This window comes from Amphiprion ocellaris, chromosome 17, assembly GCF_022539595.1.
Source record: "Amphiprion ocellaris isolate individual 3 ecotype Okinawa chromosome 17, ASM2253959v1, whole genome shotgun sequence".
Taxonomy (NCBI): Eukaryota; Metazoa; Chordata; class Actinopteri; family Pomacentridae; genus Amphiprion; species Amphiprion ocellaris.
Genome location: NC_072782.1, coordinates 4005660 through 4021587, shown reverse-complemented (window position 1 = coordinate 4021587; position 15928 = coordinate 4005660). Strand labels below are relative to the sequence as shown.

Below are 15928 nucleotides of genomic sequence, written 5' to 3'. Positions count from 1 at the left end.
CAGTGGAGGCTGAAACTGTGTCCAGGCCATTCGCTTTTTTAGGGGTTCACGTTTCGGAGCAAGTAATGGCACTCCTGTTAATGGACACTAGAAGGAGGGTGTCAGCAGTCGGCTGTAAATTCATTCTGTCTGACAGCTTCAAATCACTACAGAAGTCGATCAGCTTCCTCATGGAATGCCTTATTTTAAGGTGCAGCACATGTGTCATAATCTTAATGTCTTGGCTAACTAGTGTCTCTTCCACTTTGCCTCGAGGTGTTTGAGCAACCTCCACCCTTTTGTGTTTTACTACCTAAACTTCAGCCAGTGACAGCAGCATGTGTTGTAAATGCTACAGCTACAAACTGGTTGGGCGAGAGTCTTACCCTGGAGGAGTTGGTGCTTTGGTGCAAGCTGGATTAGAGCTTTAAAAACATGTATTTCTACAGTTTAAACAAAATTCTTTTCAGAAATGTATGTTATGATGCTAGGATTAGACTCCTCACTGCCTATACAGTCCAACACCTACAAGTCTTTTATGTTGTACCTTCTATGCCATTTTCTCTACACCTTTCTCAAGATCAAGTGTTTTCCAGCAAAAAAGTGAAATGAACCCATGACACAGCCATATGAAGTTTCCTTTGATAGATTACATAATTACTTGTCAGCCAGGATACTTGTCATGCTTGTCAGGACGTTCAGTATTTGTTGAGTTTGGTGGTGCTTCTCTGATGCTCCAGACAAATTAGTCTAACTGTCATGCAGATTTGTGGCTCAGTAGTACACTTTACTTAGCTGATGCATATTCATATAATGGACTCGTGGTAAGTTACTACCTTTTTTTGTAATCACTCCCACATAATGTTATCAGTATGATTCAGAATTCCCAATATGAATGTTCTTGTTATTGTGCTAGTCATGGTTTTAGTGCAGGAGTGTCAAACTCATTTTAGTTCAGGGGCTACATTCAACCCAATTTGATCTCAAATGGGCTCAATGGACCAGTAAAATCATAACATAATAACCGATAAATAAGGACAACTCCAAATTTTTCCTTTGTTTTTGTGTTTAAAAAAAGTACATTCTGAAAACATTCACATTTATGGAACTATCATTCTACAAAACATTATGAACAACCTGAAATTTCTAAAGAAAAATAAGTTCAATTTCAAAAACATGATGCCTCAGTTTATCATTTACACATTACAACATACAGATCACAGAGTGTCTACGAAGACACAAAACATTTAGTCACAGGTATCTGGAACCGAAAAATATAGTATTTCACTTTAAAAAAAGACAAAAAACAAGACAAAATGTCACAGAAATGAGACAGAAAACGACAAAAGCGAGAAACAAAAGGACAAAAACAGAAAAATGACGCAAAACCAAAAAATATTTGACAAAAACTTTACAAGCACCAAAAAATGGACACAAGACAAAAAAAAAATGACCAAAACGTGCAACAAAGTGACAAGAACGACATACAAAACAATGAAAAAGCAAAACAAATCGACAAAAACAAGAAACAATGACAGCAACGTGAGAAAAACGGTCAGACAAAAAACAAGACAAAATATTACAAAAATGAGACACAAAATGACAAAAGAACAATGAACAATATAGTATTTTACTTTTTGATCAAATGAACTTGTCATGAGCTAGAAATTATTTTTGAAATTATAATTTTACAAATTGCAGTTAATGTCTTCTCATGTTTGACAGCCCTGTTTTAGTGCCAACAACAAATCAGCTAATTGACATACAGTAAATCAAGGACAGGATTATATTTTAGTGAACTTAAATTGGTTCAAATGCTTAGCTTTTTTTGGTTAACTCACACTTTACAGAAAAATTTAGCAAATAAAGTTTTTTTTCCATCATCAATGGGTATTTTCCTTTAACTGTGCTGATGACTCCGCCCACCCAGCCCGCCTCTGGCAGACGCCGGACTGGCAAAGCAGCGAACCCGACTATTTTCTGCCGGACGGTGAGACACCCAGAGAGCCGGAGACCTCGAGAGTGTATGAAGCTGAGTGCTAAGTTCAGGCTCTCTTCGCCGCGTAAAGTCAGTCTTACGTTAGGTAACGATGAGTACATCAGAGTCCTTGGACCGAATGGAACTCTGTGAAAGCCTCTTAACATGGGTACGTAGTAAAAATAACGTTTTCTCCCCCACCGGTAGACAGCTCTCCGGCTAGCATACGCGGCTAACTAGCGGCTAGCTAGACGAGCTAACGGCTAGAGGAAAATGACATGGGCTTGCGCTGGTTACGTATGCAGGCCAGCTGTTTGCTGTGTTTAGCTGCTGATGTGGAGCTCGCCAGGCACCAGCAAAGACTGCAATTTTGATTCTAGCTCTCTAACCGGCCTGTGACCTAACGTTAGCTCAATTTTCCAATGCTAATTCTCTTCCATATGTTGTAACGAGGGGATCAAACGGTACAGACGCCGGCCTTGTTATGATTTAACGCTTCTTTGACGAATGCCTTTTTTTTCTTCTACTTCTGGATTGAGCATAACCGCCTCAGTGTCTGCTTTGAGGCTGAATTCCTGTCATTGTTGTCCAGTGTAGCTTGTCATTACGCTTCCCCATTCCTTCTTCTGATCAGAAAGGATAACTTTACTGGGCTTGGATTTCTAACGGTACTCCAGATCTTTCTAGTTAAAGCCTGAAAACCGAAATTTGAGCTAAAAATCGGAAATAGCCTCATGGTCTAGAATCACGTGGTACCGACAGGTCTGTGTTTACATCCATGAATGAATCTCGCCCTAAGCAGTTATCCTTGTATCGTTATTTTACCTGCTCCGTGCCCTAAATTATAACCAATCCAGTTGTTTTTACTGCTTGAAATACCTTGAAAGAGCCAATGCAACTCATACTATGCAACTTTCCACTTGCCAGAAGTGATTGAAGCCTCTACATTGGGACGATCTCATTCATGAGGGATTATGATTTCAAGATTATAACCCATATTAATTCCAAAAGTGAAAGTGCCTTTATTTTAATATAGAAAACCTATCTGTAAGTCATGTTGATTTCAGTGTAAACAAGGATTTTAAACATACCAAACACATGCAGCCTAAACATCAGAAACAGCACTACTATCATTCTAAATGTCATCCATTACAATGACACGAACTGCAAACATTTCTTCCCTAACATTTATTCATAAAAGATACATTTTTGCAGTTGTGAATTTCTGTATATCTGCATGTCAGGATAGATCCAGATAAAGCATCTTTAAAGGTATAGAAACTGAGCAATGCAGCTATAAGGAGAACATCTCAATCAGTTTTTGGCAGTTGATTACTTTTTGGCAAGACACTGGCTGTATTTATGTGAAAACTACCAATACTGATAAAAAAAATGTTAGCTTAGCACTTGGAAATCGAAAAATATGCTCGTATTTTATAGTACGACTCTGAGGAGATTGTTGATGCATGAGAGAAAAAAATGATTAAAGTGAATATGTTTGCCAAGCCACACACTTTAGATGATAATAACATCCAAAATGTATATATTTTAAGTGTACTTTAGTCTTACATCCAAAGAAAATCAACAGTTAATGTAGTTGAAAACTTTGTATCACAAAGTTCTCCTGGATGTGTAAACAGTATTGTGACTGGACTGACAGAAATCTAATGTTATGGAAACTCAGTGTAGTTGTCACAAAACACGGCTGGCTTAAATGCCAGTGTATAATAAAAACATGCATGTTACACTGGTCATGTCAATCCTAGGCATGTCATTTTGCTTCTGCATGTGGTTCCTTATTTGTTATGCTATCTGTGCACATGGTGGGGTCTGATTGGGGTCAGCTGGGTCACCTGGGGGAGGATGTGTTTTACTGACAAAATCTGAAACAAACAGCGAGTCCAGCAGCTTCAGTGGAGATGTCTCCAGAAGCATCAGTAGCTGTTTTTCAGCTCACACATCATCATGATAGAAATCAATTGGTGTTATCACCTTTGTGACGTTGGCAAGCAAACCTCTTCACAGTGATAATGTGGCTGGCAGACATTCTTCACATACCTTTTAGCTGTGGAGTCACATCACTGAGTGTGACTGATCATTACTAAAACATGCAATGCTGCATGACTTCACAGCAGCAGAGATATTGAGGCTTCTGGTTTAGGTCAGTGCTGCAGGAAGCCAGAGTATACTTATGTTTAGTGGATGGTTCTCACCTAATGAAAAGATAATGTGCAGGTGATCAAATAATATCTTAAAACCACCAGATAAATCGAAATAAATTTTTTATAGAAACACGTGCTTAGAATATTTTACTTAATGTACAAGAAAATTGATTTTAATTGTGCAGAGCAGAGCTATCAGTGTAGCATAAGTTATCCTGTAATTATGGTTGTCAATACTCCTAGTAAAAGTTTTGGCACATGTCACCATGTTAATTGATAACTGTAACTAAGAATTTCCTACTTATGTGCTCTGTAGCTTTCCAAATGTAGGGAATAGACTAAACAAAACAAAACAAAACAAAAAAATAACTGGATATATTTGGTGTCTTACACTCACTTATTCTTTACATGAAATTGACCATATGGGATTCATATCACCAAAACAACTGCATGATTTGGCTGCATTGTGTCTTTTCTATTTTTTAGCACTTTTAAAAAAAAAAAAAAAAAAAATGCTCGTATTAGGTAATGCATACACTGTTAGTCAAAACTGCACAAGGTTAGCATATGTTACAAATATGCTTTAGTTCTCTGAAAAGGGCATAAAATCAAATCAAGGAGCCTTCTGATAAATTATACACTTGGTAAGGTAATGTTAGTGCTTTGACAGCCACTGTTTTTAATTCAATCAGCTCCTTTCATCAGCTCGATCCATCTCCTTTGACAGTTGTTTCCAAACTTGTAGGTGTGGATTTCCTTTTTGACCTCAGTCCACTGTGCTTGTTTGAGTTTGGTTTGTTCATGCAGGCACTCTGGGTTTAGTTTACTTGAGCTAATATCTTTAACACTATAGGTGTCGGTCATTTTTATTTTAGGGTTTTTCAAAGCATGTTTTTTTTTTTCTGAATCTACACAAGACGACTAATTTATGTTACAGAATTCTAGCATTTGCTGATATAAAAGACTTAAACTTTCTTCACTGTCAGTGTGTGCTGTCGGTTCAATGCAAGTATTAGTTGAAAAAGGACATTTGCACTTCCAGCTAGGTAGTTTAATTTTAACTTAATTTGACCTTATGTCCCCTTTTCGCAGACTGCTGTGGATGCTTAAAGCAGACTGGCTACATGACCAGGGAACATGAGCAACTCTTGCTGAACTAGAACCTCAGAATGTTTCAGTTCACGTGATACTTTGTTAACAGATTAATTGGGTTTCAGTAATCACATTTGAAGCTCATACACATAGAGGACACTAACAGGACTTATGAAACTGTGCAGGAAAAAGAACACGTGCTGTGGACAACAAGCGGGTTTATGCTGCTTAACCAGTATCATGTGCTTCCTGTGACAAAGTAAAAAGTTAAACATGCACCCACATGAAAATTTATATGACAGCAGTTAGCAAAAAGCAACAAGTACCTGCATTACCAAGGCAGAAATATGAGAAAGTATAGAAGGGGTGAGTGCATAGAGACTACAGCTAATTGTGCAGATTGACATTTCATTTTTAAGCATTGTAGCTTTGAATAGCAGGACAGGGTAACATTGTAATGAAGTTTTCTACAATGATCAATAGAACACAGAAAGACTATTCTGATAGATGCAGAGGTGGTTGTTGACCTCCATCTGCTCTGCGGTCAGTGCTTCAATGTTCCAAGATTAGTATAATCATAATAAGCTGATTGGGAGGTGATCCTCATGACAGAGAACGTGGCATAGCCCAGACTCACAGGGCTGTCTGAGAAAAGCTGCGATTACAACTGAAATCAGCTAGGTGTGGATAGCTCCTCGTCATTTTTTTCTCTGTCGGGTCACTAATAACACATTTACTGAAAAACCTCTGAGGTCACATAGACTAAAGTTTTCACTCTAAGACATTGGTTGCAGTCTTAACATTGTAATTACCAAAAAATCCTCGTAAATAGTGACTATAGCCCTATTTGCACAGGATTAGTATTACCTCAGGACTAATGGTGATTTGTAATAATTGCAGAGGATGTCTGTGATCTTAATCCCATGCGAATGCACCATGTCTGCAATTTGTAAAGTAAAAAATCCACCGCAAATTACCTACCATATTTCGCCAAACACCATCGTCCTGTTATAATACTAATCCCGTGTGAAACTGCATCACAGTGATTGGGGGGTATTTTAGTTGGTTTTTTTTTTTTTTATTGCGTGACTTTTCTACCTCTTTCCTGATTGAATTCTGGAGGCTGTGGTGGAAATTATTGACAGCATTTTAGGAGCAAATGTGGGAGTAGGCCTCTACATAACAGGCCTATGGACCATTCACAGAAACTGCAAAATCATATCAGCAAGAAGAGGGAAATCTGAGAGGATATTGAAATGGATGACATGCGTAGCAGCATGCATTAAGAAACATCTTTCTCGGCTTATCTTTCAACAGGCTCAACACAATCGCCCTGACGGCCCATTTTCCCGACAACCATGTCCACTGTTCTCAAGTTACGTTGCTGCTTTGACATATTTACCGTTACTTTTAACGTGATGACTACATCCCAGGTTAAAAATGATCATTTTAACCCGAACCACAAGCTTTTCATAAACCTAACCAAGTGGTTTTTGTGCCTAAACCTACAAGACCCTAACAGTAGCGTTGTTACAACACAGGGTTTTAACAGTGACGTACAGGCCTAAGGGTTCTAGAAAGCACAAATGATGTTGTCCTGGCAACACTGTCGGTTCAACATGTTGGACAGAGCAGGCATCACACCGGATTCTGTGACCCATCAGACGTGCACAGATTTCACATCATATCCGGGCTGTAATGTCAGTAAATTTGAGTAAAATACAAACTTCGCTTATCCCGTCACGAATAGTACATATGCTAGTCTCTCGGTAAATATCCAGAAACTTTGAACACACAAAATATTTAGTTATTGGTTCAACCTTAAGAGTACAAAATGAAAGACATCAGAAAAATATTGTTGTTTATGTATTTAGCAGTTTCTATATTTGGCAGTGTAATCCAGTTGGTTGCTCAGACAGACAAATCAGCTGTCAGCAAGAGGTTTGATCTATGGCTGACTGACTTTATAGGCTGTTAAACACTAAATAAGTGTTGGTATACGTGTGCCTGATCAGCACTCCATGCAGCAAGCATGACACAAATAGGTAACCCTTGAAAGTACAATTCATGCGCCATCAGTAATTGCAGTGGAACCAGTAATTTCAGGCTTCTGTCATGGATAGTCAGTGCTTCCACAATGTCCTACACAACGTAAAGCAACCCACCTGTGCTGCCCCACTGCGGACGCACAAAAGGCATCACATGGGCGTACATTCCTTTTAAAGGCTTTGTTATGTGGTGACATATGTGCTACAGGTTTGTAGATGTGACATGCAGTCAAGCATGTGGAGCTCACGTGGCCACGGGAGTCTTTGTTGCATGGGAACAATAGTTTAGGATGTTAAAAACAGCTACAGCCCCCGCAAAGGGGAGTGAAAATACTGTCAGTCAACAAAACAGAAAAGACAGTTTTTGATATTGTGGGCCGTCGGTAGCTTGTTGATTGAAGGTAACTTGATCTAATACTTTAACTCATCAGCAAAGTAAAAATAGGAGGTGTTTGTCAGTTTTTCAACCTGGCATCAAGCTCTTGGTATATTATATGTTACCAGGGCTGCTGATTCATGCCCTTCATGCTTTTACAGCCTGGTGACAGCTGTTGACTGCCTGTCACGCTGATGTTCTCGTTGGTTGTCTGCCTGTTTGTGATAGGCCGGCTCATCCTATATTTTCTTTCCTGCAAAGGGAAATGATGCAAACCAAATACTGGTGTGGGGGACGGCTGTCACGAAGTTTAGAACAATAAGTCTGCATGCAACCATTTCTACCATGGTGTTTGTCGTATTTCAGTTCCCTTTAGTGTGGCTTACGGCTGAGTGACGTGGTTTGATTTCTATCAATTTTTTACATTTACTGTGTTTGTGACCCGACGGTTTCACTGTCTGTCTATTCTGATTTTTTTTTTAGAGAGTCAAGTGTTTACTGTCATCTTCAGCAACAGTGTGTATCCCACTTATATCTAAAACAGCAGGTCAGCTTGTTACCCACTATACAAGATGAAGTAGCACCACAGGAAAGGGTGTAATCCTGACTGAGCTGCAGTTTAATAAGGGGAGATCATAGAGTCTCAGATGAAAGTAGGAGATAAGGACAGGACCCCCGCAAGTGTAGACACTGGGGGTGGTTAGGGAAGCAATTAGCAATTATTGTTGAAATTGATTTTTGTTTCTGTTAATTGATTCCTTGTTTGTATTATGAAAATGGCAGTGTTTCCCAAAGCTCAAGATGACATCATCAAATGTTGTGTTTTGTCCACAACCCAAACATATTCAATTAACAGCCATAGAGGACCAAAGAAAGTGGAAAATATCCAGATTTAATAAGTTTTTTTGTCTAAAAAAATTACCAGTTATTTGATTATCAGAGTAGTTGGCGATTACTGTAATAGTCAGCAACTTATTGATTAATTGTTGCAGCTCTTTTAGCAGTTGCACATAGTTAGATGGTTAATAGAGACTGATTGAGATGCCCAGATGAGGTAGAGATGGGGAGGAGAAGGGATGCAAGATCGACTGTCTGAAAGGGATAGTGACAGAATTACAATTAACGTGAAGGATGGGGTCGAGAGGCTGATTGGCAGATAAATCATTGGCCAAGATTAGTGATGGTGAAATTGAGAATTAAGTGATTTTGACAGCGTGGGAAAACGGAAGCGAAGAAGAGAATAGAGCAGAAGGAAGATCCATATTCAATGAGAGCAACAGACAGAATGCGAGTAAACTGATCTTCCTTCCTGAACTTACAGCTAAGCGTCATCATATATATAATGTATGTAATTGACAGGGCTGTTCAACTAAACTATTGAGTGAACATTGTGTGAGTAATTACAGCAAGTAAAGTTTCTCCCCGTCTCTCACTGGTAATTGGTATTATGTAATCAGAGCCATTGTTTTGGTCCTGTTTGGTGTTGGCTCCGGCCCAGTGGCTTGCTTTAGCTACTAGCTGCCTACTGCCGAATAATAAACTGAGATGACAGAGAGAGAATCTTATTGGCTACCTTTAAAAACCTCACAAGCTTGTTGATAAGTCAGTCATTTTAAAAGCTGTCATTGATACTGTCGTGCAGTCTGTTGGTCCCCTGAAGGCCATCACAGCATCCAAATAGAAAGAGACAGACACCGTTTAAAGTTCACAGCTGTGTTACAGTTCAGTTCATTCTAAAGCCTTTTTGTTTAGATTAGCTTAATTTGTCTAGCCATGAATGTTATTGTGGTGTGTCATCTTGTCGTCATACCACGTGAAGTGTGTCCTTCCGCTGTTTACAGTGCCTTCTTGTTTACTGCTCTTTCATCAGCTCTGCTAATGGTAATGCAATGCTCTCGTTTGCTTGTCTGTGTCTTAATGAGAGATTTCTCAATGTCCCACATGTATATAGCTGTTGCTAAACAAATTACCTTAATCGAGCACAGTGAATTCACTTGTCCTTGTTTAAGTTCAGAATAGATGCTGGCATTAGTGCAGCACATTAGTCGGAGAGGGTCTCAGTTCTTGCATCATGTTTATTTTAGGAAAACTGTATGAACAGCTCTGCAGCCAGTAGTTAAATCGCAGTGAGCTGAGATGGCAACAAGTAAAATGGCAGACTAATGCTTCTTGCTGCTTTTCACAGGAAACTCTTTCCAGTCATACGCACAAGGAATTTGAATGACTTGCATGCTTGAGACGAGAAGAATCTGAAATCCTTTCATCAGGGATTTAGCCTGCCTCCTGGTTAATAGGTGGTCTCTCAAATTATTTGGCCAGTCTGCTGAGATTCTTGACTCGTCAGTCGCATGTCGTATTTGAGCCGTGTAATGAAAAGTAAGACAGACTGTTGTGCAGGCAGAAGTTTAACCATGTCATTTTCTTCCTGTTGGAATTCCAACATTCCCTCTCTCAGTGTCCCCTCCTCCTTTGGCACATAGACTGTTGGCATGTAGACTGAAAAATAACACTTCTGTCTGGACAGCAGGTTTTATGCCTGGAGGATACCCGTTAGAGGAGAATATAAAGGGTAAAAGCAGAACAAAGACATGTCAAGTGAGGTAGTTGGAGAGGAAGGGATACATTAGAGGTGATGTAACGGAAAACTAAGCAGTGATGGCAAGTAAAGTTTGAGCTGCTTTCTTGTGGCAAATATAACATCAAAGTGCCATTTCACAGACATTTGACTGGAAAAACTAAATTTTGAGTCTTTTCAATCTTGATGCTAACCATAGTAAAGCCTGTTTTACCCCAATTTTTTTTTACCATCCCTGAACAACATGTGCAGAGGAAATTATCGCCCTTCACAGAACATGTTTGTTGACTGTTTTGAACTGATTATATTGTGGTTGATGAACTGGTTACTCTGTGCAGTTGCATCGTTTCTGCCTTTAGTGCTCAATATATGTATGTTTGTGTCCATTTGTTGTTTAGATCCAGACATTTGGTGTGGAGGCTCAATGCAAGACAGTAGAAGACTTGACCAGTGGTGTGGTCATGGCCCAGGCTCTGCAGAAAATGTAAGTTTTTATTCTTAAGGATGATGTATGAGAAAATGCAATATTTGTTGTCAGTTGACTCTTTCATGAAAATGCATTTTCTTTTCATTGTGTAAAGATATATGTCAGTTTACACACGAGTGGGAAAATGTGTGTAAACTGAAATAAATATACTTGAATCAACTCCTAATATGTTTCTCACTAATGAGTAGACGTATTCAAACATTCAATATGACTCCAACGCTGTAGCTCCAGCCTGTTACTCATTCGGTTTCCTAAATCATCTCATCCCTTTGATGTCTGGCCTTTTTGTTTATGCTTTGCTTATTCACCAATCAAACTTATGGACATTATGTTTTTTTGTCTGTCTGAATTTTAGAGATATAGTGTATTTCAACGATGCTTGGATAAGTAGAATCAAGCCAGACGTTGGGGACAACTGGAGGTTAAAGGTAAAGATAATTTACTCTTGTTTTAATGGTGGCAATTTAAGGCTGAGATCACAATTAGCAAGCAAAGCAGACCTATCAAAGTGTAACTTTGTCCGAAAATGGTAATTGTATGTTGATACTTTACATTTTGAACTGACTTGAATGTGATTCCACCATAACTTTGCAGATTTTAATACATGCACGTTTAAATGTTTGTTGAGCACAAATTTGTAATTGTTGTCTTTACTTTTTTTTGTCAGTCTCTCTTGTGCCACTTATATTTTGTTCCAGTAATCTGGGGAAATGTCTTCCTAAATTCTCTCTCTTTCTTCAGGTCAGCAATCTAAAGAAAATCCAAAAAGGCATCCTAGACTATAACCAGGAGGTGAGAAGAATTTATTGTAAACATTTTAAAATGTCAGCATCCAGACTGCAGAAGTAGTTCTGTTGAAGGAAAGAAGTTGTGACTCCTCTACTCCATCCTTAATCCCTTCAGGCCAGCACAGGTTCCGATAGTCCAGTTTTCATATCATGAAATAATTAAATAAATCTTATTTTGTCCCTGTCTAGGTCTTAGGCCAGCACATTAATGACTTCACACTACCAGATGTTAACCTTATCGGAGAACACTCCGACGCAGCAGAACTTGGCAGGATGCTACAACTTATATTGGGCTGTGCTGTCAACTGTGAACAGAAACAAGGTGTGTATTGGGTACAGTGTGTGTGCGCAAAAACAGTGTTCTGTGATGAGGACTTGCAAACATACTCAGAAGCTTCAATTTTCCTCCTAATTTTGTGTGTTTCTCTGTGATCTCTAGAATACATCCAAACCATAATGATGATGGAAGAATCAGTGCAGCATGTCGTCATGACAGCCATCCAAGAGGTAGACTGTCGTTCTGTTCACACACGGATCAGAGAGTATTTACAGATATAACTAATGATTTGGAATAAAATGGTAGCAGTCAGAAATATCTTTTATAGAAAACAGGGTTGTGAGTAGCACTGTAATGGCACGTTTTTGGTATCAGCTCGTAAAATATCTTGCAGGAATGAATTGAGAGAAAAGTCCCAATTGCTAATTCTCACCATTGCTGAACCAAGGCATAGCAAGTGTTGGAGTTAGGGATAGGGACCATGAATCTGTCGTAAATCAAAATTGTTTTTTGAACATCATGCATTTCTTTGTTCAGTCATCTGCATTTTTTTTTGTTGTCTAAACATTATGAATGCATCACCAACAACCAAATATATACCTCTCATAATCGGTGAACAAATTAACTCAAAGCCCTGATCCCTTGTAGTTTTTATGGATGAAGGGCACACTGATCACAGGTGTGCTTATTTATACATTTTAATCACATTAAGTTCAGGGAAACAATATAGGCAATACTGATATATCAATAAAATCCTAAAAATCAGTCCCTCCAGGATTTTGCGGGCTTTTTTCAAGATTGTTGCTGTCTAAAATGCCTGAATTCGCAGCAGCTTTTCTAAAAAATTGCGATCCAAGTTGTGATGTTTCAAGTGTATTTGTTGCGATAAAAATGTGGGAGACAGTGACAATTGCTAAAAAGCTGCATTTTGTGAGCTTTTAGAACGTTTCAACATTTTAATTGACTGTATTTATTCCTAAACAAATTTTTTTGCTTTTTTTTTTTTTTCAAGCTGGTACACCACCGTGGGAAATTAGCAGCAGCCAGATACTGGTTTAACATGTAGTGGTTGGTAGATTTAAGGCACAAAATGATGATTTGCTATTGAATCAATCATATTTGGACATATCTGTCAGTGGCTTAAAAAGTTAATTTCGCACATGCTCGTCACGTCAATTAATGGATCTAACTTAATCATTCTTTTCATCTTTCTTTCATTCTCATTCTTTCAGAGCTCCAACAGCTGTCTGGTCTGTGGTCCGCTTGTTTCAGCCATTCTCCTAATATGTTTCATGGTAGAAAAGTGTTTGTCAATCGATGATTTTTGTTTGTATTCCATCTCAATATTGCGTGAGGTGCAGAACAGTTTACCTCCACTTTCGTGAAGAACATCAGGGAATTGTTTGTTACGGTCTTGAGCAGTAATTTTTGTTGGTAAATGAGAGACATTAGAATCCAACATGTCTGCATCTTCAAACCATAAACAAGGAGGTGAATCCTGTGACGTACATGCATTACGTTTGCGCTGGGGACTGCTATGATTGGTGGAGCTCATGGGAGGCTGGACAAAGTTCCGGTGATTGGTGATTGCAAGGTTGCGCAGAATTCACAGAGATTGGTTGAATTTGCGCTAATTGTTGCGATCGCAACATTGCGAATTCCTAGAGGGAATGAAAAGTGATCGTTATTACTTCTGTGAGTCTTTAACTTGTTCCAGCCATTAACAGATTTTTGTGTGTTTCTGCAGCTGATGAGTAAAGAGACACCAGTCACAGGAGGAAATGACTCCTATGTGGATCTTGACAGACAGGTATAACAATAATAGTAATAATAATAATAGTAACCTTTAATGCATCTCTGTTCATGTTTATGTTCCAGTCTCCTCCTTTTTTGGCGAGAGACCTGTAAAACAGCTGGATCTGTGGAAAAGATGGCTTCAGCAGAACCACTGTGCTGCAAAGCTATCATTACTGTCTACAAAATGCTTTAAAATGTCTCAGACATATTCTTCAGTTCAATTTGTAAAGCTCCTTATTCAACATGTGTGTGAAATCTGTAGTCTCACTCACATGAACAATAAATCACGTGAATTTGTTCTTTCTCTCTGTTCTCAGCTGAAGAAGACAGTTGAGGAGCTGAATGATGCTTTGGCTACGAAGGAAGAGATCGCCCAGAGGTGTCGTGAGCTCGATATGCAGGTTGGTTTTATGGTGGAATACGTCCCCATCATTTAGGCTCTTTCACAGCTGGTTTTGTGCACCATAGCATAGTCTTCGGTTAGTCTATCACAGGTCTGAATGTCCTAACTTAATATACACTGCCCATACCAGTGGTCCTTCAAGTTTATTATTACTGTTGCACAATCATTAAAGTGAATTTGTGAGTAAGGGAGGAGTGTCATGTAGATCACACAGCAAGGAAAATACCCGTAAATAAATAACTGTTGAACATCAGGCACTCATTGGTATTTAGTGACGATAAATGTGTTAAGATAATGCAATTTGAAACGGTTACATAAAATGAATAAATTGGTCAAGTACATTATGTGTTATGTGATGACAACGAACAAAATACAAACCATTTTCATATCCAAACTTCAAAGAAGAGTGTGATTCTTACTTTTTCTTCCTGCTGTGTTTTGTAACTCTTCTACTACTTAACTGATGTTGTCGTACTTCTACAGATATTTTTGGTTACGCTTTAAAGGCAGCTCCCTTTTTTGCACAATTACTCTATAATTACATGCTATTAAAACAGTTGATTCTGGGTTTTTTTTACTCATCTGAATGGCTTATGCTTACTTATTATAAATACTTTTTTCCCTTAACAGTAATAAACTGTTAAAAGAAAGTGAGAGAACACACAATTTATGTCTGTCTTCATAGCAATCGATCAATAAGCGTAATTGTTCTGCATATGGTTTCTGTTAATGATTGTTACAGAAAATGGAGCTGTAGTTTAAAGGGTTACCTGCTCTCCTGTTGTCTTGAATCAGTTTCCTCCTATTTCTTTAATATTTCAACACTGTGTGCCTTACTTTCTAAGGCCCTCCATGTCCAAGATGAGCGTGATAGACTGAGGTTAGAGTTTAATGAGCTAGAAGAGAGGGTAAATCCAAACTTTCTTTTCTTTCTGTCTCTTTCTTCTGTCCATGCTGTGTGGTGTGTCAAATAGTACTGGATTTTTTCAGTCTGCTTGCACCAGATTCCCCTTCTCCAAACCGTGTGTGCATGTTTGTGTACACGTTTGTGCACAAGTGTTTGTGCACACGTATACACGTGGTCCTCTTGAGACACACCAGCCAGAACTGCAGTTTTGTCTGGGTGTGTCAGATGTCATCCCTTCACTAATAATACTGAGCGTTCTTTACTTTGGCGTGTTTCATGCTTTCCCACAACAACAGCATACAGCGAGGGAAAGAGGTTGGCATTTGAACCCAGGAAGAACTATTGATTATGTGTTCAATATTTACACAAATAGTACAATATTCATATTTATTTTCCCCTTTTTAGGTAGGAAAAATATATTAACAACCTTTTTGATGTGCCGTTTTTGAAGATTTATCCCAGGTCCCTTGCATGACTCCTGTCAGCACAGTTGTTAAGTCTCGCATGTACCGTATCTCAATACCTGTAAGAACTAAGTCTATTTTTATGACACCTTTCCTGGTTTTGAGAGTGAATACATCTGATTCCCACCTGGTTTCCTGCTTTTTGAGCTGCCCTTTTCACATCTTTGATGTGATATAAGGCTTGTTGCCATGAGAGAATTTTCACGTTGGTGCAAGTTCTCCCAGAATGCTTCCACATAATAGTGTTACCACGACTTAAATGGCACACATTTTAAACATGCGTGTTAAACTGACGTACCTTGTCACAGGAAATTAGATTTTATTAAATTTTAAACTACAAAAATGAATTCAACAGGTGTAATATCAGTTAATACCTGAGTCTGAAATCATACCCAAAACAAATTCTCCACTTGAAATCATCACTCTCACTTTGTCACTTAGAAGACATTAAAAACAGTTGCTCTCACTTACAGTTACCATTGGTTGTGGATATTGTAACAATTTGGGGTTATAGAGCACTAACTTTAGCAAAATTACAGACATTTCTTTTTTATGTTATTTTCTAATATGTCTAAGACAATTTAATGATTTGATT

General features: G+C 38.5%; 1 protein-coding gene across 4 annotated transcripts in view; it reads left to right on the top strand.

Annotated features, from left to right (window-relative positions):
- The first annotated feature begins 1947 nt into the window (after positions 1–1947).
- hook3 (hook microtubule-tethering protein 3) overlaps positions 1948–15928 on the top strand; it is a 28345-nt gene continuing 14364 nt past the window's right edge. For 2 of the 4 annotated variants that reach the window (XM_035958622.2, XM_035958623.2), the window contains exons 1-9: positions 1948–2126; positions 10609–10694; positions 11053–11125; positions 11439–11489; positions 11675–11807; positions 11925–11992; positions 13510–13572; positions 13877–13960; positions 14808–14870. In XM_035958622.2, coding sequence (XP_035814515.2) covers positions 2070–2126; positions 10609–10694; positions 11053–11125; positions 11439–11489; positions 11675–11807; positions 11925–11992; positions 13510–13572; positions 13877–13960; positions 14808–14870 — 678 coding nt within the window. In that variant the 5' untranslated portion in view covers positions 1948–2069. The remainder of the gene's footprint in view (positions 2127–10608; positions 10695–11052; positions 11126–11438; positions 11490–11674; positions 11808–11924; positions 11993–13509; positions 13573–13876; positions 13961–14807; positions 14871–15928) is intronic. The other 2 variants (XM_023293197.3, XM_023293199.3) reach the window with 2 other exon arrangements.